At 36.9% G+C, this 27,136-nt stretch overlaps 1 protein-coding gene across 4 annotated transcripts in view; it reads left to right on the forward strand.

Annotated features, from left to right (window-relative positions):
• Window positions 1-27,136, forward strand: part of FGF12 (fibroblast growth factor 12) — a 584,189-nt gene that overhangs the window by 547,445 nt on the left and 9,608 nt on the right. For all 4 annotated transcript variants that reach the window (XM_046003435.1, XM_046003436.1, XM_046003434.1 and 1 more), the window contains one exon: window positions 17,586-17,784. In XM_046003435.1, coding sequence (XP_045859391.1) covers window positions 17,586-17,784 — 199 coding nt within the window. The remainder of the gene's footprint in view (window positions 1-17,585; window positions 17,785-27,136) is intronic.

Here is a 27,136-nt window from a genome sequence, read left to right on the forward strand (position 1 = left end):
ATACTGATGCTAAGCCTGACTTTGTTAGTTTCTGTCAGCATGATCTGAATTCCTTCAGAAATGAAGGAATTTCTGCCCTCTGGAGACCTTGATTTCTTCATCTGTAAAATGGACAGTCAGGGGCGCCTGGGTGGCTCAGTGGGTTAAGCCTCTGCCTTCGGCTTGGGTCATGATCTCAGGGTCCCGGGATCGAGCCCCGCATCCGGCTCTCTGCTCGGCGGGGAGTCTGCTTCTCCCTCTCTCTCTGCCTGCCTCTCTGCCTACTTGTGATCTCTCTGTCTCTGTCAAATAAATAAAATCCTTAAAAAAAATGGACAGTCAGACTTGATATTTGCAGCTTTAAATTTCAAGGATTCTATGTTCATTGTAAGGACAGAACTTGGGAGCTTCCTTCGTTTTTAGTATCTTCTGTGAAGTCAAGCAAGTGTGCTTATCATCTCTCTGTCCGAATTACAGTACCCTCAGAACATGACAGAGGTAAAGTAGACTCAGGAACCTTGGACTTTAGAGAAAAGCATTAAATGAACCACGCCCCTCACTCCTGACTGCTCTTTAGGGGTGAATGTGTTTACTTTGAATTTTCCTTCTGAAGGCCCAGCGTCACAGCAAGGTGCATTGCAGCAAAGATGTTTATAAAAAACAAAACAAAACAAACAAACAAAACTACCGCTCTAGCTTTTCAGTTCTATCGGAACTATTTGTCTAGCAGATTACTCTTTAGGCTGTCAAAATAAAAGCGACTGGTGAGACCGTACATGTGGGCTTGATTGAGGCTGAGCAGAACACACCTGTGAGATGTTTCTAGCCCTGTCAGGGATAGAATGTCAGGTCTCCGTCTACTCACACCTGCTGGGTACCTGCATGATACCAGGATTCATTCTTTTTGCTTATTATTTTTTTTAATCTTACATTCCTTCTAGACGAATAAAAGGTTTTGTGGTGTGTGCTGCGTCGCCGCAGTGGACCCTAGCCCGTATTTCTCATTCATTGACCGTCACAGTAGCTCCTCACTGAGAAGTGTTCCAGCCACTGAGGCTTGTAACCACTGCCAGGAAGATGTAAAATGAAAGTGTAATTTAAACCCAGTGAGTAAGCAACACAAGCAAATTCTGGGGTGGTTTCTCCCAACGGCAGTGGGAATATTTATATAGCATGCCTGGAGTGACACATTACCACAGTAAAAGGACTTCACTGCATATTCACCGGGTAATTTCTGCCATTGTCTGGAAAGTCCACTGTGTTCATGCCAGCTTTGGTTGAAATTTAGAGAGTATTGCGGGAGAAATTTGGGGTCCCTGAATGTTGAGATTGATCCAAATCATGGAAAGGCTGGAAAGTGAAACAAGTGACGAAGTCCAAAAAAGATGATTTTTTTTTTTTTTAATGTCTGTCCCTATCCTAAGGCTCAAGGTTATTCTGACACTCTAATCAATATCACATGAAAGATGGGGTAAGGGACCATGTTTATTTTCCTCCTCTCAGCTGGTCTGTTGGGGTGGTTTACTTAATGGGGGCTTCGCTGATCTTCCTTCAGTAACTTTTCACAGGACGTGTACCATTCCTTGAACTGGGTTCAGGTGACCCTAGAGTATATCCTTGTAGTCATGAGGCTTTTGTTTGTTGTGTGAGCCTGGGTAAGGACATTTCTAATTCAGAGGCTAAGTTTTATCACATTTGAAATAGATTTCAAAATAGATTTATCACATTTGAAACAGAATTTAAAATAGGGATAGAATAGCAGGTCTCCATCTACTCACACCTGCTGGGTACCTGCATGATATCAGGATTCATTCTCTTTGCTTTTTTTTTTTTTTTAAATCTGACATTCCTTCTAGACTAATAAAAAGTTTTGTGGTGTGTGCCATACCTTACAGCAACGTCATAGGAATCCTGCCTGCTTCACTGTACTTGAAACATTTTAAAAGTGGCTGTACTCTATATTAGAGGACTGAAAGCCTTATTTAGTTTGTAGGTTAATTTTAGTTGGCCAACGGTTTTTCCCACTTAATTTAATTTATTGTTTGAAGCCACCATCCATGCACAGAGCAGAGTTAAGTCTATTTCTTACAGCTCTGTTCTCCAGCTACCCAAATCCCTTCCTAGGAGACAAACACCGACACCAACTTCTTGGTGTAATCCCTCAAGAGACTTTCTAAACATAATATAAGCAAATACTTACTTCTGCATATGTGCATTATTGTGCATATTTAACACAAATGGTAGCATGTAAAATGCACCCATGCATTTTGGATTGTGTGTATTTACTATAAATGGTGGTATGTATGAATATACACACTCTTACAGGTTGCTGCCTTGGTGGAACAATGCATCTTAGAGGTCTTCCATTAGCAATACATAATGCACTGCTTTGTTGTGTTTGGGTGCTGTATAATATTCCACTGCGTGGACATGCCAGTATTTATCTAATCCCCTATTGAAGGACATTTAGGTTGTTTCCAGTATTTTGATATTACAAGCATCATTACCATGAATATAATCTTGAATATAGTCGTTTTGCACACATGCCTTTATAGCTGCAGGTCAAATTCCCAAAAGTGGGTCAATGGGTTTTTGCATTAGAATATGAGAAGTTATCTGCATTCCCTAATAATAGTTATTCAGCTAGAACTATTTCTAATATGCTCTGTGATTTCTTCCTTGCCCCACGGATTCTGTATAAATCTGTTGTTTAATTCCAAATATTCAAGGCTCTTTAAGATATTTAAGTTTTATTAATTTCTAATTTAATTTTGTTGTCAGTGAACATTTAGAGATCTCCATCTTTTGACTTTTTATATGGGCTAGTATGTAATTATTCATTTTGCTTTTGTTCAGTATAGTACTCTATAATATTAATTAGGTCAGGTTTTTGATAGTGCTTCACTGAGTTTGCCACATGTTCTAACAATTATTGAGAGAAGATTATTAACATTTCCTTCAGTTCTGTCACTTTGCTTCATATATTTTGAAATACTATTACTAGGCACATATGTAAGTAAGATTATTATATCTAAGTCCTGATGTGCTAACCCCTGATTCCTATGAAATGTTCCCTTTTATCTCTGGCAATATTCTTTGTCTTGACGTATACTTCATCTGATTTTAATATAGCCATATCGACTTTCTTTTTTTATTATTATGTTCAGTTAGCCACTGTATAGTACATAATTAGTCTTTGGTGCGTATCTACTTTCTGATGTCTATTGTTGACTTGTGTATATCTTCTCCATACTTGTACTTTCAACCTCTATGAAATGTAAGGATATCACTTACAGACAGAATATTGTTACATTTTGCATTTTTGTTTAGTCTTACAGGCTCTGCCTTTTAATTGTACTGTTTATTTTGCTTATGTTGGAAGTGATAATTGATATGGTAGGGTTTAAATCTACCATTTGCTATTTGTTTTCTATTTATCTCATCTGATTTTTATTTTTTCATTTTCATTTTTCCTTCATATTTCTTTTTAAGTAATGTACTTTATATTCCATTTAAATCCCTGTATTGGCTTCTTTTACCTTTTTTTTTGCATCGTATTTATGGTTTTTGCTCTGGAGAGTACAACAGGGGTTTTTACTTTATGACAGTCTACTTAGAATTAATATTAAGACACAGCATAATATATAAGATCTATAAAACAATATATTTCAATTAAACCTTTGTCCTTTCTACGTGTATATATAGATATACCTATATATCTATATATGCACACATTTACATTAGAACCCTTTCAGTGCAATGTTTGTTTTAAAGATTTTATTTATTTATTTGACAGAGATCACAAGTAGACAGAGAGGCAGGCAGAGAGAGGGGGGGAGGAAGGCTCCCCACTGAGCAGAGAGCCCGATGCGGGGCTCCATCCCAGGACCCCAGGACCATGACCTGAGCCAAAGGCAGAGGCTTTTACCCACTGAGCCACCCAGGTGTCCCACTGCAATGTTTTTTTAATCAAAAGAAGAAAACGTATATTCTTTTATATTTGTCAACATGTTTATGATTTCCAGTGCTATTTATCCCTTCCTATATAACCTAGTTACCATCTGGCATAATTTCCCTTCAGCCTGAATAACATCTTTCTCATTTATTATGATACAAGTTTTCTAGAAGTGAATTCACTTATTTTATCTGGACATATTTTTACTTTACCTTACCAATTCTGAAATGCACTGGATATGGAATTATGGGTTGGTTCAATTTTTTTTTTTTTTTAGCATTTTAACAACTTCATTCCATTTTCTTGTCCTTTCCATTGCTTACTGGTGCATGATGTGTCCTTTTCCCTTCTGTACTTTATTAACATTTTTTCTTTATCTTTATTTTTCAGGAGTTTGTTATAAAGTATAAAGTATTTTTCAGGGTTTGTTATATAGTTTGGGTGTATTTATCCTGCTTGGGATTTCCTTAGCTTCTTAGATCTACATCTGTAAGGTTTTTACATTTACTGTATTTGACAAATTTTAACATTATTCATTGTTTCTGCTTTGTTTTACTTCTTTTTCTTCCACATAAGTTAGACTGCTTGATATAGTCGACAGGTTCCTGACTCTGTGTGTGTGTTTGTGTGTGTGTGTGTGTGGTTAAATCTTTATTTATCAGTGTATTTTAGCTTGGATAATTTCAGTTAATTTGTCTTTAGGTTCACTGATGCTTTCATTGGCCAGTTTCCGGTTTGTAAAGGAGGGCACGTATTGCATGGAGCACTGGGTGTTGTATATAAACAATGAATCTTGGAATACTGCATCAAAAACTAGGGATATACTGTAAGGTGACTAACATAATACAATACAAAAAAATAAGTACATCCAATAGTTTTTCCCCCTCAAATCTTGACTTTTTTTAGTTCTAAAATTCTTTTTTCCCATCATTTTCATTTTTTTTTCTGCTGATACTTCTTATTTGTTTACTCATTGTGTTCTTTTTCTTTAAGTCCTATAACATTTATAGGAGCTATTTTAAAGTCCTTGTCTATTAATTTGAACATCTGGGTCACCTTTTTTGTGTTTGTTTGATTTTATTGAGTGCCTTAATTGGCTGATTATGAGTTGTATTATAGCTAGCTTATAACCATGTTTTAAAATTTTGTATTGTATGTTAAACATTTGTATGATATATTGTAGAGTGCATTGTATTATCTCTTGATAGAGATTATTTGTTTATTTCCTGGTGTTTAGATAAATAACTAGTAGATCTCCTTGATCTTTTTAGGGTATGTTTGTGCGTGCATGTGTGTGCGTGTGTGTGTGTGTGTGTGTGTGTGTTAAGTCTTGATTACTTTGCTTCTGTCTTTAATCCAGGGGGTGAGGGGACCTTATTAAGAGTGTGATCATTAACTCTAAACCTTGGCCATTCTAAGGTCTCCAGTGAATGTGAATTATCAAGGTCTATTGTTTCTGGCTTGTCTAGAAGTTCAGCATATACCAGCCTTGCACAACCTCTTGTATCTCTGTTGAGCTCTCAGTTCTGTAGTAGCTTCTCTAAGCTGGACCTTGGGGAGTCTTATCCTCAGCATGTTAGTCCATCCATAAGCCCAAGATCCTCAGGAAATTTCCATATAATCTCCTGACCTTCATTCCATCAGGTTTCTTTTCTCTGGCACCTTGATCTACAAATTGAATTTCCTTTAGCAGTCCTAAATTCCAATTTCTGCCTCCACAGTTCAAAATAACCAGTGCTACACTTTAGCTTTACCTCTCCATTCCAGGGTTGGAAAGTACCCCTTGCAGAAAGCCAGGATCAGTATAGTACTTACCTCATATATTTTCTTTCTCTCAAAGATCAAAGCCCAGCAATTTCAGTTGACACGTGCCTGGAAACTGTGGCCTCATATTTTGTCCAGTGTTTATTACATCAGGAAGTTCAGTTTGACTGGTTATTCAGACTTTATGGAAGTTGACACGTGGAGTTATAAAAATTAAAAAATTGGGGGCCCTGGCTGGCTTAGTTGGTTAAACATCTGCCTTTGGCTCAGGTCACAATCCCAGGGTTCTAGGATCTAGCTCTCTGCTCAGCAGGGAGCCTGCTTCTCCCTCTCCCTCTGCCACGCTCCAATCTTTTCTCCATAAAGATTTTTTAAATCTTTAAGAAATAAATAAAAATTGGAAAATTTCATGTAAATATATTTTGCCAACCTTACTTGGTAATTTCTAGGGCCCTTTAGAGTATTCAAAATGACTTCCCAAAAGGTATAACAATGGTTACATTGAAATATGGTAATTTGGGTGAAAATATCCCTACTTCCATCTTTACACGCAGAAGGGAAAACAGAGGCTGAGGCACCGGAGGCACTCTTCATCTTTCATGAATGCGCTAAAGGTAGTCAATGTACTTGCCTTGATGTGCAGACTCATAGTTACATACCGTGTACATGCACTTCACAAGAAACAGTTGCGTTTTTGATAGAGAATCACACTGTTCCCTCAATATCTGCTCCCTTTCTCTAGAATAGTCAGAATTCTGGAAATAATTTTGATAACAGTTAACTATAATACGATATATTTTCTTACCCACTGGTCTTCTCCCGTTTCCCATTCCTACCTCACTTCTATACTTGTTAGCTTTGGGCTAGAGGCTAAGTCAAAGGATTATGTGGCATTATGTCTCATTAGGAGGTGTTAAAAACCTGAAAATCCTATCATTTATCTCAGATTGATAAAAACGTTTTCTATCAGAAAAAGAGAAATAGATTCATCTGGTTACTCTGTAAATAATGGCCAAATTGAGCCTCAAGCAGCATTGCCTTGATTAGCCTCTTACAGGGAAAACACATTTTTTGAATTCTACAAGTAGAGTGACTTTTCTCAATCTACTGCTCAGGCTAATAACCCCTCTCATTTGTGATATCAGAGATAATCTAAAAAGTGTAACTGGAAGTAAATAGAGTGAGTGATATGCCAAGTACAACATTAGGCACACCTTTATTGTCTCTTAATGATTCCACCATATAGTGAAGGTATTATTAGTATTAACTTACAGATAATAAAACTGAGCTTCAGAGAAATTAAATAACTTGTCCAAGTTAAAAAAAATTGGGGATTTGAATCTTTAATGTCTGTCAGCCTCCAAAATTGTTTCCAATATACCATAATTTTCATTATTTTATGATGATTTAAATTTACCTTATTGTCTTATAAGATATTGCAAGGAATGTGTTAACAAAGAAGCTTCATTTATAGAGAAATTAGCTCAGTAGTTTTCTAGTAAAAATTATCTCAAAAGTATATAGATAAAGATTCTATATCTGCTGAGGTTTTTTTAGGTTATAAAATTAGATTTGTTCTAGTCAAAGCAACTCGTTTTTTAAAAAAAAAAGTGTTTCAGGGCACCTGGGTGGCTCAGTGGGTTAAAGCCTCTGCCTTCGGCTCAGGTCATGATCTCAGGGTCCTGGGATCGAGCCCCCCATCTGGCTCTCTGCTCCGCAGGGAGCCTGCTTCCTCCTCTCTCTCTGCCTGCCTCTCTGCCTAGTTGTGATTTCTCTCTGTCAAATAAATAAAATATTTTTTAAAAAAGTGTTTCATTTGAGATAATGTGTTTTAGCATTTTTTTTTTTGCCTCTTGTCAGGATGGAAAACAAAAGTTCTCTTGCTTGACTCAATATCATTATGTCTGACAACATAGTTGACAGAACCACTGCTAATATACCAAGGATTTTCAAATTCTGTACATCTAAAAGCCATTAAAAAGTTAGCAGACCATAGACAGACTATGGAAAGAACCTAGATGTCCATCAACAGATGAATGGATAAAGAAGATGTGGTATATATACACAATGGAATACTATGCAGCCATCAAAAGAAATGAAATCTTGCCATTTGCAACGACGTGGATGGAACTAGAGCGTATCATGCTTAGTGAAATAAGTCAATCGGAGAAAGACAACTCTCATATGATCTCCCTGATATGAGGACCTGGAGAAGCAACATGGGGGGGGGGTAGGGGGATAGGAGAAGAATAAATGAAACAAGATGGGATTGGGAGGGAGACAAACCATAAATGACTCTTAATCTCACAAAACAAACTGGGGGTTGCTGGGGGGAGGTGGGATTGGGAGAGGGGGAGCGGGCTATGGACATTGGGGAGGGGAGGCGAACCATAAGAGACTATGGACTCTGAAAAACAACCTGAGGGTTTTGAAGGGTCAGGGGTGGGAGGTTGGGGGAACAGGTGGTGGGTAATGGGGAGGGCACGTTTTGCATGGAGCACTGGGTGTTGTGCAAAAAGAATGAATACTGTTACGCTGAAAAAATAAATAAAATGGAAAAAAAAAATCTGGCAAAAAAAAAAAAAAAAAAAAAAGTTAGCAGACCAGAAGCTTTACATCCAAATATTCAGAGCTTATAACCCAAGGAACTATCTATCTCTGGAGTTGTTGGACATAAATTGGGTTATAAGAATCATCAAGTTTTTTCTTTCTTCCTTATATACAACCAAATAAAAAGGTAGCACAGGAAACGGGAGATGATTTTTGCACATGAAAAAGATTTTGGTTTTTAATTGGAAATAAAGAAATAAAAATGAGAAGTCCCTTTGTATCTAGCATATGTTTGAAAAGTCAATAATTTCAAAGAGTCAAAGAGTCGTTAGTCATACATACTTATATAATAGCAAAATTTATTTCCTCTGATTACATTTTTTATTTTGTTTTCCTAATAACAATATATTACCACAAGTTTTGGTAGGTAAGCACTTTTTTTTTTAATAACAGTGTCTTAAATGGACTCCTTAATTTCAAGAAATTATTTAGCTATTGAATATGAATGATAAAGCTATGGAAAGTTTATATCAAAAGGGACATTTGGGATTACCTAATTTAACAAAGTCTCTTTTACACTTAGGGGAACAAGGAACCTGAGACAGAAAGTGATCTTCCCAATTTGAACAGATTACAGATATACAGGAATAAAAATCTTGGTTTCATGACGCTTTTTCACCAAATTATTTTGACTAAGACTAGATTTTTTTTTAATTCCAACAACTGTGGAATACATGGAATATGAGGGAAATGAACTATCATGTTGCTCACCTTAATAGATCTTAATTCATATGTAATATGCCAGCTAGTGTTAAGTTATGGGGGGGGGGAAGCAAGGTAAAGGGTTAGAAAGTGAGGAGGAGGTGCTAAATTACGTAAGGTAGTCAGGGAAGCTCTCTGAGATAGTCAGATCTGAAGAGTGACCTGAATGAAATGAGAGCAAACCGTTTGAGCATGAAGACGTCTTCAAGAACTGAGGATCTCAACTGAGAGAGACTTGAAATGAGTTATGCTTGTTTTTGAGAAATAGCAAGGAGACTAGTGGCTGCAGTGCAGTGAGTGTTCACTCCTCCATTGCACATTCATCCCATGGAGTATAGTAGCTAGAGCGTTAAGCAGGGAATGGAGATCTGCAAAGAATTAGACTACCATTTAATTATATTAAGTATACAGTATTATACAAGTCATGTCTTCCTAGTTGAGTATTTTGCAAGTAAAGCTAGGAGGAGCAAAAGTGTTTGTGAGTGATGTCACTCCAAAGTCTAGAGATTTTATCGTTCTGAAGTCAAAGTCTTTTATGTGAAATAAGTACTTTAAAATAATTGTATAGGTCTTTATTGGTATCAAAGAGCTTGTACATGTGTTGCATAATTTGATCATTATAGTTTCATGAATCTGTAGTCAACATATCTTCAGTTTACAGTAGAGGAAGTTGTCGTTCCGAGAGGTTAACTGATTTGCCAAAGGTTGGTTTGACAATTTGGAAAATTGTTAGTTCATAGTAAACCAGAAATTTAGAGAATGAAAGTGATTTTACAGAAAATATTTATTGTGCGTTTCTTCGTATGTTGTGGGTAATTCTCTTTTCTAGTCTGTTCATTTTATGGTTTATTATTATTATCATTTTTATTATTATAGGAACTTGCAAATGGTAAGTTTTGACTTAGGCAGTTTTACAAGCACTATTTAAATAAAACACGCAAGTATGTGGATTATATAATGACCTATAAAAAATGAGAATTAGAGTAAGTGAGTTGGAGGGAAAACATTTTTTCTTGAATAAATTCATTTGATTCAAAAGTGTAATGTTTTCATCTTGAACAAAATTTGTCCCCAGCTTATGAATGAGTGATTGTTAATGCTATAAAATTGCCATGTACATACAATATGCTAGGTAATTCTGTGGGGAAAAAAAAACTTGATTTTGTAAGAAGGACAAAGGTTTGAGGGAAATAATATCTGTCATTTTACTTAATCTTTGCCACTTTTTTTTGACCCTTCTGTGGGGTTTTTTATTAACAAGTAACATACATTAAAAAGTGTGCAAATCATAATAGAGTCAATTAATTTTCATGCAGTGTACACACACATATAAGCAGCTCCCAAGATCGAGAAATAGATCATTACCAGCACCCCAGAGTCCCTCCCCTTGCTTCGTTCAAACAACTACCCTCACTGAACACTCTCCTGAATTCTACCACAATAGATTAGTTTTACCCACTTTTCACCTTTATATAAATGGAATCATACAGTGTGTAGTAGTTATTTTTGTTTGTTTGCTTGCTTCTTTTGTTCCACATTATGTTGGTGAGAATCATCCATATTACTGCTTACAGTTGTATTGTATTTATTCTCACTGTTTATAGTATTTTATGATTTTCTGAGTATACTGCATATCTGTTCTACTATTGATGGTCATTTGGGTTGTTTCCACTTGTGGGCCATTATAAATAGTGTTGTTATGACCATTCTTGTATGTGTCTTTTAGGAGAGAGAGAGAGAGAGAGAGGCGGGGGAGAGAGGGAGAGAGAAATAGGTTTTATATATATATAAATCCAGGAATAGAATTGGATTACCTAGTTTAACAAAGTCTCTTTTACACTTAGGGGAATAAGGAACCTAAGACAGAAAGTGATCTTTTTTACATTTTTTTTAAAGATTTTATTTATTTATTTGACAGAGAGAGAGATCACAAGTAGGCAGAGAAGCAGGCAGAGAGAGAGGAGGAAGCAGGCTCCCTGCGGAGCAGAGAGCCGGATGCGGGGCTCGATCCCAGGACCCTGAGATCATGACCTGAATCGAAGGCAGCGGCCTAATCCACTGAGCCACCCAGTCGCCCCTCTTTTTTACATTTTTAAAGTGTAAAAAAGATCTCTTTTACACTTAAAAAGATCACTTAAAGTGATCTCTTTTACACTTAGGGGAGCAAGGAACCTAAGACAGAAAGTGATCTTCCCAGTTTGAACAGATTACAGATATACAGGAATAAAAATCCTGGTTTCATGAAGCTTTTTCACCAAGTTATTTTGACTAAGAGTAGATTTTTTTTTTCAAGCAGACACTGCCAAAGAGTTTTCCAAAATGCTTTTACCAATTTATTCTCCTATCATTTATGTGTAAGAGCCCCACTTGTTCCACATCCCTGTCAACACTTGACATTTTCCATCTTTTCAGTTCAGCTATGCTTGAATACAATCCATGGTGGATCATTTCCAGCTTTTTTGAAGTATAGTTGTCAATTAAGAATAGTTATGATATATGTATACATTGGGAGATATTTATCACAAACTGATGAACATATACATCACTTCACATAGCTGCCATTTCTTTTCTTTTTCTTTTTTTCTTCCTTCTTTTTATGGGGGCGGGGCAGTGAGGGTGCCAGCACCACCTTATGGTCTAGCAATCAGTCCCACTTGGGAATAAATCCCAAGGAAATGAAATCAGGATCTTGAAGACATAGCTACAGTCCCATCTTCATTTTAGCATTTTTCACAACAATGAAGATAAGGAAACAACCTCAGATTCTGTTGGTGGTTGATGGCTAAAGGAAATATGGTATTAATAAATATACAGCGAGATACTATTCAGCCTTAAAAAGAAGAAAATCTTACCATTTGCAATATCATAGATGCACCTGGTGGACATTAAGCTAAAAGAAATAAACGGAATGCAAAAGGCAAACCCTGCTTAATCTTACTTGTGTGTGGAATTTTGAGTAGTTAAACTTGGAGAAGCAGAGAGTATAATCGTGGTTACCGGGAGATGGGATATTGGTCAAGGGATATAAAATTTTAGTTAGTTAAGATGAAGAGGTTTGGAGAGCTAATGCACAAGAATGTGACCGAAGTCATCAATATTTTGTTATATACTTGAAATTTACTAGAAGGGCAGACTAAGTATCTTTACCAATTTTTTAATGTGAGAATTATTATCTCACTTTACAGATGAAAGAACACAGATTTATCAAAATTAAATGGTGTGTCCAAGACCACACAACTTAAGAAAGAGTCAATACTGCCATTCAGTTCTGTCTTCTTACACAGTCTTTGCTGTTTCCTTGACTTAGAATATTTTGATTTAATTCAACAAGAATAAATTGAATGCTGAATATGCTGGACTTCCTAATAAACAGTGAGGAGTAACGTGGTTTTGTGAGCACAGCTCAGAATGTCTAGGAGAGGAACAAGAAAAAACATGATACGAGAAGCAGAGTGAATTAAATACTGCAACAAAACAAAACAAAACACCAAAACCAATACTATGAGAAGTTAAATGAGGAAAAGTTCACAATTACCTATAATGGCTGAGAAGAGCATTTGTCATGTTCTCTTGGATAGAGAAACCTAAGCAAATTAGAATTTGGTGTTGGGAAGTGTGGGCATGTCAAAGAACTCGTAGGTGATAAACACATTATTGGCAGTGATAGTCAACCAAGAAAAAAATGTAACATTTTAACCATCAAATACCCTAAATGTCTCCTTATTCCTCATGGTATTTCTGTTTATAGGAGAATGCCATTCAGATGGAGGTGGGAAGGGCCAAGGCTAAAATAGTTACAGGCAGCTGGGGAGGAAGGGTCTCATTCTGGATAATGGCAGACACAAGACTGGAGGGGAGAAACCAGAACCTGTGCAGGGTATCAATGCAGAGAGAAGAGTAAGGAAGAAACTGCATAGGGGAGAGAGATCAAAGTAGAGTATGGAACTCTGAGGTTGGGGATCAGAGGGAGGAACCGTACAGAAAGTAGATAAGAATCAGAGGAAATGGGATGAGACTGGAAGGGATCCTAAGTGCTTGCCCTGGGCTTAAGAGATATTCCAATTTTCCTTGTCATCTGGATGGAAATGGGTGGGTGTTGTTACCTTCCTAGGACAAGGCAGGTCGAGAAGGTATTTGGAACGTGAAAAAGAACTGGTCACATAATGACTTGTACAATGCTAGACCAAAAAAAATTTTTTTCATTAAAAATGCTGCTAAAGAAAGTGAGTTCTCAAAAGTAATTTCAGAACCCTATTGAAGGTCGTGTTCATATTCCACTGAAATTCAGGTCAACTCAAGCTGCATAAACTTAACATTTGGAAAGACTTATTTTTCACTTTTTTTTTTTAAGATTTGGAAAGTTTCTGGAGTAATAAGTGTGAAGAGTAAGCAGTATTTTACAAACCTACGTATATGATGTGTATGTGGAGATGTTTGTTTCATCAACAAATATTTCTACAAGTGTTGCTCTGTACCTCAATGAACTGATTGCTTGGCATAATATAAACACAATTCATGAGGTGCAATATGGCTACTGGTTAATCTTTCAAAAATAGAAAAAATCCTCCTGATTCCACTTGTTATTTACGCTTAAGCTTTCATTATATGCACTGGATTAAGGTAGTCTAGGATTTTATCACCTTTGGCTCCAAGCCTGCTTGTCTCCATTACACACTAGATTTATTGTCATTCTGAACACAATTTTTTTTAACCTCAGAGCCTCTTCTGAATATATGTGATTATCCAGATGTTTCACGAAAGCTTTAATTCTTTTTTTTTTTTTTAAGGTATGTGTGTCTGTGTAATTTGTTTTACTGATAGTGGGAACAATCTATGTAGGATGAAACTTAGAGCATAGGGCTCTTCATGCTGGAACAGATAGAAACTTCTATGATAAAAACAGATTTAATTTCTAGTACATGATTGATTGCATTTTTCTTGCTATAAGTGAAAGCTTAGGTAGAATAATTAGTTGGAGTTTTGTAAATTCTGAAAATTTACAGCATGCTTCCATGTTCTTCATTTTACTTTCCTTAAAATAACTCAATTTATAGATGCAAATGTGAAATTCAAAGTTTAATCACTCACTTAAGGTCCCATGGCTACTAGGTATGGATCCAGAAGCAAAACTGATTTTCTTATTCTAAGTCTAGGACATTTTATTTCTCATTACACAAAAAGAGAGACAATAGCAACTATATTGTAAATTCTTTGATATCAACCTTCATATTTATATTGAAACTATGTAAGTAGTATAAAGGTTCCACTTAGAATGATTATCCAGGTTTGCTCAGTGTTCATAAGCTTTTTTCACCATTTCTAGAAGGTTGTCTGTGCACTTAGCCTCTGACATTTTTTCCACTTGAAATGTTCTGCCCTGCCCAGGTGTTAGTTGACTCATTTCTGAATTCTGACTCTGCATAATCCCTGTGGAATGATGTTAAATGGGATACTTCACTTGACTTTTCATTTCCAACTAGGACCTGGCTGCTCTGTCTGGGATCCACCTTGCCAGCTCAGAAGTTCGAGACCCAATCCCTGCCTAATGCTATTCCTGGCTCATGTCCCTGCCTTATATCCTGCATTTTTGCTGTTTCAAGAGCAGATTCTAAACAATTGTGAACGTTGTTCATTGTTATCAAAATAAAAATTCATTATTATCATAACAGAAATAACACTTTTATTTAGTAGATAATAAACTCAAGAAACCTTGAGTTTATTATTTACTAAACAGAAGTGTTATTTTTCTTATATATAGAAGACGGTGTAGTAATTATCTTTGGTCGATATGGATTTTATGACGGCTAGCCTCAAACTGGAAGCTTGGCATGAAATGCAGGCTTGGTTATGCAGTAGAAATCAATGTGTGCCATTGCAAAAAGTATTGAACCAGCAGCCAGGATCTCATGGGCTAGCCCAATGCCTGGATTTCCCTGTAACTTCCTATGACTCTCAGAGAAGTTATGTCAGTATCATGGGCTTTAATTACTTTGTTTTTGTTTGGTTTCAGAGAAAGAGAACGAGAAAAGGTGCAGGCATGCACATGCATGTAGAGGGACTAGATGGAGAGACTCTGAAGCAGGCTCCAAGCTGGAGCTAGATGTGGGGCTCCGTCTCACCACCGGAGATCATCACCTGAGCCCAAATCAAGAGTCTGGCACTTTAGGGACTGAGACCCCCAGGAGCTGTCTTCAGTTACTCTGTTAAATAAAATCACCAAATTGAGCCATCACTAAGCAGATCTGAATCTGCCTCTAAGTTTTCATGTCTGTGAAGTATACTTCTAAATAAATAAGTTGTGTCAATATATCATGAGATCTGTGCACAATTCTGTGTCCCATATATTTCTTTTCTTATGTTTCATTTATTCATGGAACTTTCAAGAGTTCCTTAGTATCTAGGGCTGACTAATACTGAGCTAGACCTAGAAACAAAAGCTGTGAAATTATTTTGATTAGTTTTTTTTAAAATATATATTTAATATATTACTAACTAGTAAATATATATATATATTTACTAGTTATATACTAGTAAATAAATAGTAAAACAATATAGCTAGTAAAATCTATAGTAAATTTTAGCATTTTCTGTCTTTTAACCCAGACCTGGAAGAAAACCAGAGCTTCAAATTATCCTATAAATTGAATTGAATCACTTTGTTTCCTCTACGTGGCAATGATTAAACTTTGTCCTAAAAGTTATAAAAAGTTACAAAAGTCCTGGGGCACCTGGTGGCTCAGTGGGTTAAAGCCTCTGCCTTCGGCTCAGGTCATGATCCCAGGGTCCTGGAATCAAGTCCTGCATCGGACTCTCTGCTCAGCAGGGAGCCTGCTTCCTCCTCTCTGCCTACCTCTCTGCCTACTTGTGATCTTTGTCTGTTAAATAATTAAAAAAAAAAATCAAGGGAGTCTCTTAAGCAGTGTCTTTTTATCACTGACAGCCTTCACCAACATCCATCAAGGCCACACTGTAGCTGTCTGCAGATAAATCCAGGGGACTAGTCTCTATCACCTAGCAGGACATGTTTTAACCCAGCGTTAGTCCGGCATATTCTTCAGTAACTTAACTGCGGGTGTAACTGCATTAAACCACTGGGCCCTTACACTGCAACGGTTACCACAGAGAGATTTTTCAAGTACATGGCAAAGACAGCAGTGACGATTGTGAACGTGTTTCTCTTATAGGATTCTTATTTCCAAGTAGTTGAAGATGATGCTATCACATTTGTTTTTCTTCTGCCTATCTTAGAAGGGAAGGAATTTCTTCATTATGTGAAATATATTTTGTCCATTTGACATGTTAGGATTTGATTTCATTGTATTTATTATCAAATCTCATTGTAAGTCACTAAACGACTCAGGCAGAAGAGGTGATCTTGAGAGGCAGTGATTGTGAAGCATGAAGTGTGAGCTCTGGCATTGATGCAGCAGTGTTTGTGTGTGTGTGTGTGTGTGTAACTTTGAATTCATCAGATAACCATTTAGTTGTCTTACTTATCCAATGGTGAGGTGGAAGTAGAGGATTTTTAAGGTTCCTTCTTCAATTAAAACTTTTTTTTAAAGATTTTATTTATTTATTTGACAGACAGAGATCACAAGTAGGCAGAGAGGCAGGCAGAGAGGGGGAGGCAGGCTCCCTGCCCGCAGGGAGCCCAATGCGGGGCTCGATCCCAGGACCCTGAGATCATGACCTGAGCCGAAGGCAGAGGCTTTAACCCACTGTGCCACCCAGGCGCCCCTTGAATTAAAACTCTTGTTCTGTGTTTTATTGAAGATCACACAATGTAGTAGTAATATTTTTTCTACAGTTATCCCTGGGTATGTTGCCTGAATTTTGATTATCAAGTTTAAAAAATGTTACAAAGAGACTAAATGAAAAGTTACTGACATTAAGCAAAAGGGTAATACACCTGTGATTTTATGGAACAAATTTTGACTGCATAATAGATTTTTGTACATATAAGGTAGTTCCTTCAGAAACGTCTGTGAGCCCGTGTGTGGTTGTATTCTTTTTAAATTTTTATTTATTTATTTGACAGACAGAGATTACAAGTAGACAGAGAGACAGGCAGAGAGAGAGGGGGAAGCAGGCTCCCTGCCGAGCACAGAGCCTGATGCGGGGCTTGATACCAGGACCCTGGGATCATGACCTGAGCTGAAGGCCGAGGCTTTAACCCACTGAGCCACCCACGTGCCCTGTGCGGTTGTATTTGATTTTGGTTCCCAGGGATACATTTTTACATGATAAGGGCCTCTAAAATGTGCAGTAGTCAATCTCTTAAATTTACAAAATATTTTACTCGGACCAAACCTGGGCACAGCCTTGAATGATGTTAGTCCAATGAGTGATTCGAGCCTGTGGCTGTGTTCTGTGAAGTAAAGGTTGTTCATAAGGGAAATCTTGCTTCTTGATTTTGTATGATGAATCTTTGTAACTGAGTGCCACTAGAAATTATGTGCAATTGCCTTTGGTTTGTTCTTAATACAGGACCTATATTTCAAGTTCATTGCATTTAAAAATTTGCAAGTTTACTTTTAAAACCTTTCTGTCTTTTGTATCTTCTTTTCTTCTACAGGATGTTTTCACTCCAGAATGCAAATTCAAGGAATCTGTATTTGAAAACTACTATGTGATTTATTCTTCCACACTGTACCGTCAGCAAGAATCAGGCCGAGCATGGTTTCTGGGACTCAATAAAGAAGGTCAAATTATGAAGGGAAACAGAGTGAAGAAAACCAAGCCCTCATCACATTTTGTACCAAAACCTATTGAAGGTATGAAATGAACTTCTTTTCTTTTTAGATCCTGATTTCTGTGTGTTGATGCCAGTTTTGCTCCTTGTCCTTTGCTCAGTGGAGTTTACTTAGAATGCAACAGATCAAAACAAAGTTTCAGAAAACACAGTAGTACCTCTTCCTTAAAAAAGAAAAAAATTCTATTATAAATACTTGGCACTTATTAAAACAGTGCTTAAAATAGAAGCTAGAAAATTCCCGAAAGGAGAAAAATAATGCTAGTTGCCATTTGGAATGTGATTTCCTTTTCTGTTGAATGCAATAATTTAATTCCTCAAGCTACACTCTTGAAAAGCCAATCATGTTATTATAGTGCTTTACAGTTTGCAAAACAGTTTACAGTTTGCAAAAAGCCTTTAGAGATATGCTTATACATCTTTGTGAACAAATCTAACAATATGGGGTATTAATATTTCTTTGTATTTTCTAAGGAAAGAAAATAGTATACTATTTATTGTGATCAATAAATATTTATGGTATTCAATTTTATTGTTCTAAATCCAGCGTATAACCTCCCCTCTCATGATCATGTAATACACTGTTCACTTATTTCAAATTGATCAGTGAAATAAATAACTTTATGCTAAGGAAACCCAGTTTGAGTGACTTGTTCCTTATGGACGATGAGAATATACCATTGGGATAACCACGCTTGCTGTATTTAGTCAAGTTTTTTAACACCGACTAAGAAAATAGCGATAACCTAGACATTTAATGATAACCTTCGTTTCTGAAAGTCACATTATAATCGCTTAAAACATTAGTTCAGCCTCCTTGTCTGTGGAAATGAGGAGATTGAGGCAGCACATTACAGTTCTGTAACATAGCCAGGCTTTCTGTCCCCTAAATGTCTATAAGTCGTGGTCAGGTCAACCAGTGTAGCATCATAGCACCTGCTGGACCATACCTACGGCTGTAATAGGGAACAAACGTTTATTCAGTCAACACTGTGGTAGAAGCAGTGGGGGGAATGGGGCATTTGAAGCTCCTTCTCAGAACTCCCTCTCAAAACTCCCCTCACACCTGTGCTTTTAACCACACAAAGCAGAACTGTGCTTCTTGTAATCTATTTTCACAATCTGGGGGGACGTGTAGTTCTTTGGCCCTCCTCTTCCCGCAACGTCCATCCACTCACATGCCTGAAGATGCCTGTGAGTCTTCGTAAAGAATGAATCCAGGAGTCACTCCTTCTGTGGGGGCCTGATTCTCTTCAAGTAGAATTAAATGTTCTGTCACTTTATCATTGTATACAGTCCTCTCCCCTAGAACTGATCACATTGTATTAAATTTACCTGTTTGTCGCACTGTCTTCTCTTATCCATAGTTTTATCATTTTTTGAACATGCAGAACAAGATTTATTTTTTCCCTCATATATCCTTGTTGCTTGTATAATATCTTATGTATCATAGAGAAATATTTAATAATCTGTTGTCAGTTGAGTGAACACATGAATGAACAAATGAATAGGTAAGTATGAAGACAAAGAAGAATTATATATGCTCCAGATAACCTCATAATATTCTGGAGATACGAGATGTGTGTATTAGTGGCAACAGTAAAATGTAAAAAGTGATGTATTACATGTTGCCAGAAATGACATTGGGATTTAGGGAAAGAGCAATCACCTCCCCCAAAAAAAGATATTGAAAAGCTGATTATTTAAATGTAATTTCAATACTAGGCCAGGTTCAGACCATTAGAGGTGAGAGGTAGAGATCAAGCGCAAAAACACTCCAGGTGAAGTGTGAATAAACTGTTAAAACTTTTGTATCATTTTTTAATTGGACATCATGAACATATATGTTATACATGTATATAACATACATGTTATATTCATTTTGGGTGTACGATATAATGATTCAGCAATTCTAAACATTTCTCAGTCTCATCAGGATAAATGCACTCTTAATACCCTTTATCTTTTTCACCCATTCCCCTACCCACATCCCCTCTTCATCATTTTAATTTGTGCATTTAAATAGATTTTTGTTGTTGTTGGAACAAAAGTAGCACATGCTCATTGACAATTTTTGGAAAACCCAGGAAAGTGTAAAGGAAAGGAAAAATCCACATGTGTTACTTGCTATTTTTATGGAAATGCTTTTCATACTGACACCCCCCCCCCCCAAAAAAAAAGAAAAAACACACCTATAACTTACCCTCCTAATCATGACTGCTGTCTGCTGTCTGCACCCTGGCTAGTCAGGCTTCTTGAGACTGTGTGACCATGTACACATTTCCAAGGGTAATGGATTCAATGAGTACTTTCCTAGTCCCAGAGCTGCCTAAATTCTATATTTATTGCTGTATTTCAGTACAAATGTAGGAAGAGACCACTAGACATTCCTAATTGCTTACTTTAGAATTAGATTTGGCTATGTACAATACAAAACCCATGTTAAGAGCAGCTTAGTCACCAGCCAGATCAAGAAACCTGCCATCCACGGCCTCATTCCAGCCAGAGGGAAGAAGGGATGAGAAAGGCAGAGGCGAAACCCTGTGCCAGTGTTCTCTTCAAGAAGGTCCCATTAGCTGCCATATGATGCGCCAATCTCCCTGACTGCAACCCAGTTAGATGGTCTTAATTAGGTGCAGGGAAGCCTAAGCATGTACTGTGTCTTCTGGATGGCTACATGCCAAATAGCGTTCAGTTATCCTGATAGAATAGCAGCATGGGACCGGGAGAGTAAGGGCCTCTGCTTCAACCTGCCGTCATCTTAACTTTAGAATAGCCCTGACTTCCTATTTTCTGATGGGCACTTTTTGGTTCATTATTTTGTTTTTATTTTTCTTACTTACTGATGTTTTTGAATATTTTTCCTATTGTTTTGAGGGGGGAAAAGAGTCCATTCTAAATCAGATTGACTAATACTTGGATTTGTTTCCAAGGCCCTTTGTCTCTTTAGATTGTGAGGATGAAAGCTTAGGTGTTGGAGTATATGGAATATGATGAGAGTCACTTCCAAAAATAAAAACAAGATTGCAATTGTTTCAGAACAAAGCCCTTTTAATTACCTAGAAATGTCCTTGCCTTTTGTCTTAGAGAGCAAGGTTCACTTTTTTGAACAAATTGGCTAACAGTTCTATAAATGCTTACTCTGTGCAGGTATTGTGCTAAACATGTCTCAGTTATCCCCTTTTACTTTTCATTCCATTTCTATGAAGTGGATTCTAATATTATCCCCATTTGACAAACGTGGAAAATGAAGTTCGGAGACATTGAGTAATTTGTACCATATCAAGCAGCTTATAAGTGGCAGAGGCAGAATCCAAGCCAAGGCATTCTGACTCAAGCAAGCACGTGCTTAATCTCTGTGAAGACAAGTGAAATTGCTTACAGTCTGAAGTCTGAAATGTAACCTCAACATAGCATAACAAGACCCTAGCAGATACTTTTGAATAAATGTCTCCTATACGCTTCTCTTCTTTTTAAATCTACAGTATACTTCCTTGCTCCTTAGGAATTAAAGCCTTTGCAGACACATGGAGACCTTCATGTTCTTATATTGTAACAGACCTATGAAATTCCTCAGTTCCCCCACATCTTTGTACTTCGATATCATTATTATAATGCAAAAATATGAACAAATTCCCAGTGATTCTCCATGCAGCTATGCTTTATGTTGTCAAATGATGTAATTATATATTACCATTAGTATCAAAGATATGTGAACTTGAGGTTTTGTTAGGCATTATTCTGCTATGCAGTGAGGACTTCTCTCTCTTCACTGGGACTCCCAAGCTATTCGTGCTACCACTGCTATTACTACTATTACTAGCCTTACTGCATCTATATACAGTGCACCATTTACTAGGCAGAGTACATATGTTACCTTCATTAAAGTTCACAACAGCCTTATGTTATTACCCTTCATCGTGTAGATGAAGAGACCAATATTTAAAGTAATTAAGTATAAGTAAGTATGCCCTGGCCAGTCACAGGGCTAGATAAATGCAGAACTGGGATTGCAGTCTAGGTAGCCTACTGCTGGAGCCTATACACCTATGCCCTATATATTGTCCTTCAATCTGCAGTAAGCCTGTGGATATGCTAATAATGAGAAATGTAAGTGATGAGGAAGCAGAAGTGTTACATCATGAAACAACTTGAGTAGTAAGCTAGCTCTGAACCATTCAAAATGGAGATAGGTATATGTGATATGACAAGATAAATTCATAGTGGTAGATAATCAGATAAGATACTTAGGAGAATGCCATGTTAAAACTAGGGGACAAAGGGTTAAGAATACATCGCTTCTTTTTTGATGAATGTTACAGGCTTCATTTCCTACTCTGCAAAAGAAAAAATTGGAGCAGATGATTCCTAGTTCTTTGACAATGACATTCTGTGCATTCTTTATAAGCACTTTATTGTAAAACCATGTTTCTTCATAGAGGCTAGCTTAGGATTTATAAATAAAATGTTTCTAAACACATTTCCTTTATTAAATTATTGAATGAATAAAGTACAGTTTTATGAGTTATTCCCATAATGGGTATTTGTAACTTTTTTTTTTTAGAAGGAGTAGGATGAAAGACATTCTAGCCATAATTCATTGTAAAGAAAGTTTTCGGAAATATTTTTTTCCATAGGACAATTAAAGCACATAACTAGAAGACACTTTCAGAAAAGAAAGAAAATGACAGCTTTATAAGAGGTTGGCCATATTGCTGGTTAACTGGAAAAGCTGTCAGTTAGTTATCTTTAGTTTTTATTTACTTTAAAAAATTTTTTAAAGATTTTATTTATCTATCGACAGAGAGAGAGACAGCAAGAGAGGGAACACAAGCAAGGGCAGTGGGAGAGAGAGAAGCAGACTTCCTGCTGAGCAGAGAGCCCAATCCCAGGCTCAATCCCAGGACCCTGGGACCATGACCTGAGCCCTAGGCAGATGCTTAATGGCTGAGCCACCCAGGTGCTCCAGTTACCTTTAGTTTTTAAAGAAATTTTTATAAACCTTTAAACCTGCCACTGTACAGTTACCAACAGAGTCCAGTACTGACTGTGGACTGTAAATGTCCCCCTCCTTGGGGAAGGAAATAGACCTCTTATAAAGAAAAAGCCAGAGAAGGTTTGTTTTGTTTTTCAAATAGCTCTGACTTTTCCCCAGTCCTGATGATTATATCATTTTGAATGTCAGGATTCCCCAAGTTAAACTCTGTCAGTCCCAGGATCTCTAAGTCCTGCACTGATTATATGATAATAATTATCTACCAGCCCCTTTCCCATCACGGTCTCACTTTCCATCCTGGGTTTAGAACACAGGTGGTGTTAATGAAGGGTTGCAAGGCATCTCTTCAGATAGATGGATGGACTTGATATTTAAACCCATTACTATGCACACTTGCATGTCAACCTTTACTTATATGGGTCCCCTCCCCTGGAATTTAAGACAACAACACAGGCTTCATGATTCCCAGTTTTGCCCTTTCAGAGTATTGTTCACACCACAGATAAGTAACTCCCCCAGATTTAAAGTGTCTTGGTGGTAACCTCCCCTTTTAGCTTGAGATACAGCAGCCAGATAGTCTTTGACAAAGAACAAGATTCCGTCTCCTCCTTTTTCCTCCCTCCTCCAAGAAGCTCATTACTCAGCTCCTGCAGGTGGTTGGGTCTTCAGAATCGAGTTCCTTCCTCCTGAAAAGAATATGTGCACTTTCCAAAGGGTTAAGCTTCAAGAACTTAATCCTAGAGGGAGAAATATGTTTCTATAGTAAAATTAGTAATATCAGTTGAGAGTCATTGCTACAGAAATATTCAACTCTAAATAAAGGAACATTTGCTATTTCCACTAATATATTTTCCAGTTGGGAGACAAGACACACACACACACACACACACACACACACACACACACACACACACAGAGGTATAAATTATCCATTTTTCCTGCTGTAACTGTTGACTTAAGCTAATAGAATCTGACTTAAGTGCCGGCAGTATAACGTAAACAGTGTTTCCCAAACATCGGTATCCCAACCATCTGGAGCTACAAATTTTCACATCTCCAGAGTGGTCTGGTTCTATTGTACAAATGATTACGATGGCAACCAGGATCAAGACTTAGTTTTCTAAACTGAATTTGGTGATTGTAGTCTCATTTTGATCAAGTCTGGCTGTAGACAATTATTTAAACTTATTCAGATTATTGTGATCAATATATATACCTATATACTATATATATATATATATATATACATATATATATATATATAGTGATCAATATATACCTAATCTAACATTGGTAAATTGTTACTCTGATACCGTGGAATTGCATATATTAAACATGTTACATTTTGCCATTTCCTACTGCTATTAAGAAGGCTGTATTCTAGTGCTGAGTTAAATTATTATATGGAGTAAATTAGAGCTAACACCAATTATTGCACTAAATTGACATTGAGAAGAAGTAACCTAATACAATTAATCAAGGGTAAACAAATGTCTAGTTCTTCTGATGAACATTTTGTCAATGATTTGCTAAGTAATTTTGAGAAAATAATTTACCCTCTTCAACTTCAGTAATCTCTGAAGATGAAGTTGATTATAAATGCCATCTGTTTCATAGGATAATATGAAGATAAGACATTGTAAGGAATCTGGATACCCCAAATCTGTCAGATCAATCCGGAGTGCATTTTTCATTTTCCCTTGGAAACTGGACATTGTGTTATTGGGTTATGTACTGGAGAAATGCTGTGAGGTGTGGTGTTCACTAAGGGATTAGAGACAATGAAAATCAAAATTTGGAGGGTAAATAATCTCTTAAAAAGCTATGCAATGAGATACCAAAGAACTGAACAAATCATTACTCCTAATGGTTTAGAGCTCTAATTGGGAGGATACTAATGGCAAATTGATTTTGATGTTCTGATATTTTATTTCAATTGACTAGAAAAAAACTTGTTCCCTAGAACCCAACCAAACTAAAAGACAAAACAGAGCAACAAAATATCTACCACCGATGCCCCTGATTGCTTTTATTATAGAAAATAGCTGCAATTCTCTCTCTCTCTCTCTCTCTCTCTCTCTCTTTCTCTCTCCATCTTTTGAGTTTTGTATCTCTGCCAGCCTGTGACACCTTTTCCTCCCAAACCAGTGCAACTCATTCAAAGCAGCATTTTCCTGGCTTTGAATTTAGTCTTTAATAAAACCCTCTTACTTCTCCCTGCCACATTCTTCTTCCATATCTCTCTCTCCTGCACACAAATATTGCTTCTGATCTCCTTCTAAATTAAGATATAGATCTCTGTGTTCACAGTGTCTCTTAACTCTTTATAATAAATATTCACAGCATACCGGGTGCATTCCTTTGGCAATACATTATTTTGGACCAGCACTTAAAATTCTTCTACAGTTCCAAAGGGATTGTATGTGACATTAATTAAGGAGTGAAATTGCCTCATGTTAATTGCTCACACCCTTCCATGATCTGCGATTAAGACAATTAAATATATTTAATGGTACATTAACTAGCAGAGCTATCTAACCTTTCCACCTTTTAGAAATTACAGAGAGCCAAGGAAAATTCAATTAAATTGGTAGTAATAAAAAGATTAGTCATATTTCATTCTTCTTTGACGGAAACTGATGTAGGAGGGGGATTCTTTATAGAGTGCCATTTATGAACTTTATCAGAAACTGGAGTTAGATTGCCTCCATCTGGAAAACAGAATTTGTCAGCAACCACTACAGTTGCCCTCCACACAGGTTTCCAATCTCCCTTACAGAGAAACACTGACAAAGATTTACACCTAGTTCTCCCCATAATTATAAGAACATTCACTTTTTAAATGATTTGCAGGAATCTGGCAGTAATAGAAGTAATGATTTGTAGCAACGGTATTGCTTTATATGTTATTTCTGTGGCTTGTTGCTATTGTTAATGTACTTCCCCTTGCCAGGGTATCATTTGATAGTTACTAACACTTTGGAGATATGCTGCAGCTTAAGATTATTATCCCAATTTTAAGCATGAGGAAACTGAGTTTAAGAGAGGTTGAATAACTCACCCAGGTCCATATAGTTAGAAAGAGGTAAAAGTATGACCAGAGTTGTTATCTCTATCAAAGACTGCCAGGGGATCCAATAAGCTGCTGGAGGATTGACCATTGGGTCTATAACGTACAGGCAATAGTGACTTGACAAGAGTGATTTCAGTGGTGTAGCAGGGAATAAGGCTAATTGAAGTGGATTCAAGTTATCGCAGGAGGTTAAAAGAAGAAGAAGAAAGTAATATGAAATCAAACTTTTGAGGAGTTCTGTTATGAAAGAGGAGTAGAAAAATGGGAAGTTAGCTGGAGAGAAACATGGTAGTTACATGGTGGAATTTGTTTGTTTCTTTGTTTAAAGCTATTACACATACTTATAGACTAATGGGAAGAAATGGGGAGAAGTAAAATTTGGCATTGCAGGAGAGGTGGTCGCCGAATAAGACTGACCAAAGGGGGTGAGATCATGCATGGAAGTGGCAAGTGGAGGGCAAGTCTGGGGCAGGAACATGAAGAGTTCAAGCACCAGAACATGTGTGAGCCGTTGTAGGCAGGTGAGTTATTTTTGAAATATGAAAACTTTCTCCTCCACTGCTATTTTCTAAGTGAAATATGAAGCAAGGTGTTTTACTGATTTAAAAAAAAAAAAAAAAGGAAGGAAGGGAAGAAAGGAGAAAAACAGGAAGGTGAGAGGAGAGGGAGGAGAGAAAAGACAAGATAAGGAAGAGGACAGGCCTATAACCTGAGTATGAGGAGGGTTTGAGGAGGAAGGAGAAGGTATTCTTCCACTTAGGAAGAATGGGAGAGGGAATTGGCAAGAGAAATGTAGGAGGGTTCCAGGAAGTGCTGAGGACCCCATGAGGTGTGGGACCAAGATTTCACCTTGAGACCTGTCAATAAAGTTGTTGTTTTTTTTTTTGTTATGTTTTTATTGAGATATAAACACATACCATAAAATCTGGCATTTTAAAGAGTTGAACTCAGTGGTTTTTAGTACAACCGCAAGGTTGTATGACAATCACCACTACTTAATTACAGAACACTTTCATCACATCCCAAAGAAATGCTATACCCTTTAGCAGGCATTTCCCATTCCCTTCTACCCCCAAACTTTGGCAACCATAAATCTACTTCCCATCTCTATGGATCTGTCTATTTTGGCTAAGTGGAATCATACAATATTCATCTTCTGTGTCTGTCTTCCTTTACTTAGCATAATGTTTTCAAACTTCCCACATGTTGTAGAATTACTTCATTCCTTTTTATGATTCAATAATGTTCTATTGTATGGACATACCACTGTGTGTATGCACTCATTAGTTGTTGCAACAAAGTTTT

Source organism: Meles meles, chromosome 4 (genome assembly GCF_922984935.1).
Source record: "Meles meles chromosome 4, mMelMel3.1 paternal haplotype, whole genome shotgun sequence".
Taxonomy (NCBI): Eukaryota; Metazoa; Chordata; class Mammalia; order Carnivora; family Mustelidae; genus Meles; species Meles meles.